Source organism: Sinocyclocheilus rhinocerous, unplaced genomic scaffold, assembly GCF_001515625.1.
Source record: "Sinocyclocheilus rhinocerous isolate Xijiao unplaced genomic scaffold, SAMN03320098_v1.1 scaffold3059, whole genome shotgun sequence".
NCBI lineage: Eukaryota > Metazoa > Chordata > Actinopteri > Cypriniformes > Cyprinidae > Sinocyclocheilus > Sinocyclocheilus rhinocerous.
The window spans coordinates 306,409-309,023 of NW_015632728.1; the positions used below are offsets into that span (position 1 = coordinate 306,409).

The window sequence follows — 2,615 nt, forward strand, 5'->3', positions numbered from 1 at the left end:
TTAGTTTGACAATTACATTTTAGATTGTTACAAATGTTTTGACAAGTGACTAATAAGATGGTTTATCATAGTTTCAAGCATGTAATATTTCATATTTATATGAAATTGTAAGGCATTTGAGAAGTAGGAAGAAAATGAAGGCATGGTAAAATGTTTCCAAGTCAGTTTTAATCCGATTTTCACATAAGAAAAAGAAAAGACTGAAACCCTGTACTATGTTTATCACTCATATTAAAAGGATAGTTCACCCAAAAAATGAAAATTCAAACATTATTTACTCACCCTGGTGTTCTTCTAATAAAACTGTAACATAAAGTGTATGCAGCTTATGCAACCTTTCAGAGCCCACTCACTTCAGAATGACTCCGCTCTTACCATTCAGCTGTTTTAACATAGAAATGTTGAGAACTTTTGCATATGGATGCAAGAAATTTAAAAGGAGAAGAAGGTAAGTAAAAACCTTGCTAATAAATTCTCTGCTCATCCTTTCTGAAAGATTACGAAAGTCTGATACTAAATGGTCTGCCATCTCTCCTTGGTCATTTATTTACTTAACTCAATTTTACAATGAATGCAAAAGCAAAATTAAAGTTAACCCATTGCAAATTTATTTAGTGCAAAAGACCCTTGCCCTTTCACTGGTCATCTGTGGAGAGGCACTAAGTTGCACCTATTGACAGAAGAATAAAAATGAAAAAAGAGTTATTTGAAGCCTTTACATTTTCCTAATTAAATTGAATAAATACAATAAAGACATTACTTACCCCAGTAGTCCTCTACCAGACCATTGCTTCGGAGTCAAATTAAGATGTTCTTCTTGTCCACTTCGAATTACTCCAACACGTATGGATTTCTAAAGTAAACAGAAATTAACAAAGACAAAATTAAACTGAATCATGTAGTATATGATCAGGAATGCAACGTATTCAAAAGAATAAGTGAATGCGCTACAGTTTTAACTGAAAGGAAAGAGTTTGGAGGTACAACAAACCCCTTCACTGTGTTGGACAACAGAAGCGACGTCACGCAGATTCCTGAAGTTTTGTGTATTTATGGACCCAAACTCTATAATCTCATCACCGACTCGCAAACCCTACAAACAGAGGAGAACAGAAATCTATTTTAAACTCTCTAGTTGCATCATCAGTTTCTGTATAGACTTAAGTACTACTATGAAATGAAATAAACCTTGCAATCAGCAACTTAGAAGAACATAATTAACATGTCGTCAGTATAATGTAATCATTTTAAATATACAGGATCTTAAAGTCAACATGAAAGCTTTTACAAGCTGCAACCTATCTAAGGTTGCATATTCATTTACAAGCAAAGCTTTTTAACTTTTAAGTTAGAAGTGGGGCACACACTCACGGCCTGAAAAGCAGGGGAGCCCTGTGTTACGGCATCTACCAGTGCGAATGGGGCTGGCAGAGACACGGTCGGCTCAGTGACTTCCATTTCTGTCTCATCTTTCTCATGTTTGACCCTTGCTGTTGCATGCAGATTATGAAGTGCCTCCTCGATATCCACCATGATAGCCTTATGATCATTCTGTAAACCTTAAAAAAAATTATATTTAAAAAAATTAAGAACTTGAAAAGCTACAAAAATGGCAAATGATTAGTGTATATATATATATATATAGAGAGAGAGAGAGAGAGAGAGAAGCAAGTCAGCATATCAGAATGATTTCTGAAGATCATGTGACACTGAAGACTGGAGTAATGATGCTGAAAATTCAGCTTTGATCACAGAAATAAATTATATTTGAACATATATTCACATAGAAACTATGGAAGCCCGTTTCCGCCACTGAATAAAAAAAAATAAATTAAAAAAAAAAGGGAATTGCGACTTTTTATCTCACAATTCTGACTTTTTTTCACAGAATTGTGAGATATAAACTCGCAATTCAGAAACTATGGAAGCCCGTTTCCGCCACTGAATAAAAATAAATAAATAAAAAAAAAAAGGGAATTGCGACTTTTTATCTCACAATTCTGACTTTTTTTCACAGAATTGTGAGATATAAACTCGCAACAGTTATTTTAAACTGTAAAAATACTTTACAATATTATCGATTTTACTGTATTTTTGATCAAATAATTGCAGCCTTGGTGAGAGAAGAGACTTCTTTCAAAAACGTTAAGAAATCTTAATTATTACAAACATTTGACAGGTAGTGTATATTAGGGCTGGGCGATATAGCTAAAAAATGTATCAACGATATAATGTTTCACATCGTTCTGTATCGATAATTATTGACATTTTTATAACCTTTTTTAAAACAGTTTTTAATTTACCCAATTTATTGAGACAAACATATTCTTTTTGTTTTAACAGTCAAACACAAAATAAAATTTAAACAAATATCTCCTTATGTGTTATATGCAGATTAAATAAGTCTTATGGAAACTTTTGTCTTGTCTCCCGAGGCCACAAGAGGGCGCAATGAGCAAAACAATACAGCGTATTAAATTGTCAATGCAATGAAATAACTGTCCATAAAAAACGTGCATAACGTCTAAATTAATATACATAAATCAAATATAATTTCGTAAATTGCATAAACAATTATGAACAAAACAGCATCACGTATTTATGCATTGCTTAAT

At 32.6% G+C, this 2,615-nt stretch overlaps 1 protein-coding gene across 2 annotated transcripts in view; it reads right to left on the reverse strand.

Annotated features, from left to right (window-relative positions):
• Positions 1-212: 212 nt before the first annotated feature.
• The window catches only part of LOC107742922 (26S proteasome non-ATPase regulatory subunit 9-like), a 6,532-nt gene continuing 4,129 nt past the window's right edge, over positions 213-2,615 (reverse strand). For both annotated transcript variants that reach the window (XM_016556009.1, XM_016556008.1), the window contains exons 3-6: positions 1,372-1,559; positions 992-1,093; positions 765-853; positions 213-670 (exon numbers count right to left, since the gene is read on the reverse strand). In XM_016556009.1, the coding sequence (XP_016411495.1) occupies positions 643-670; positions 765-853; positions 992-1,093; positions 1,372-1,559 (407 nt within the window). In that variant the 3' untranslated portion in view covers positions 213-642. The remainder of the gene's footprint in view (positions 671-764; positions 854-991; positions 1,094-1,371; positions 1,560-2,615) is intronic.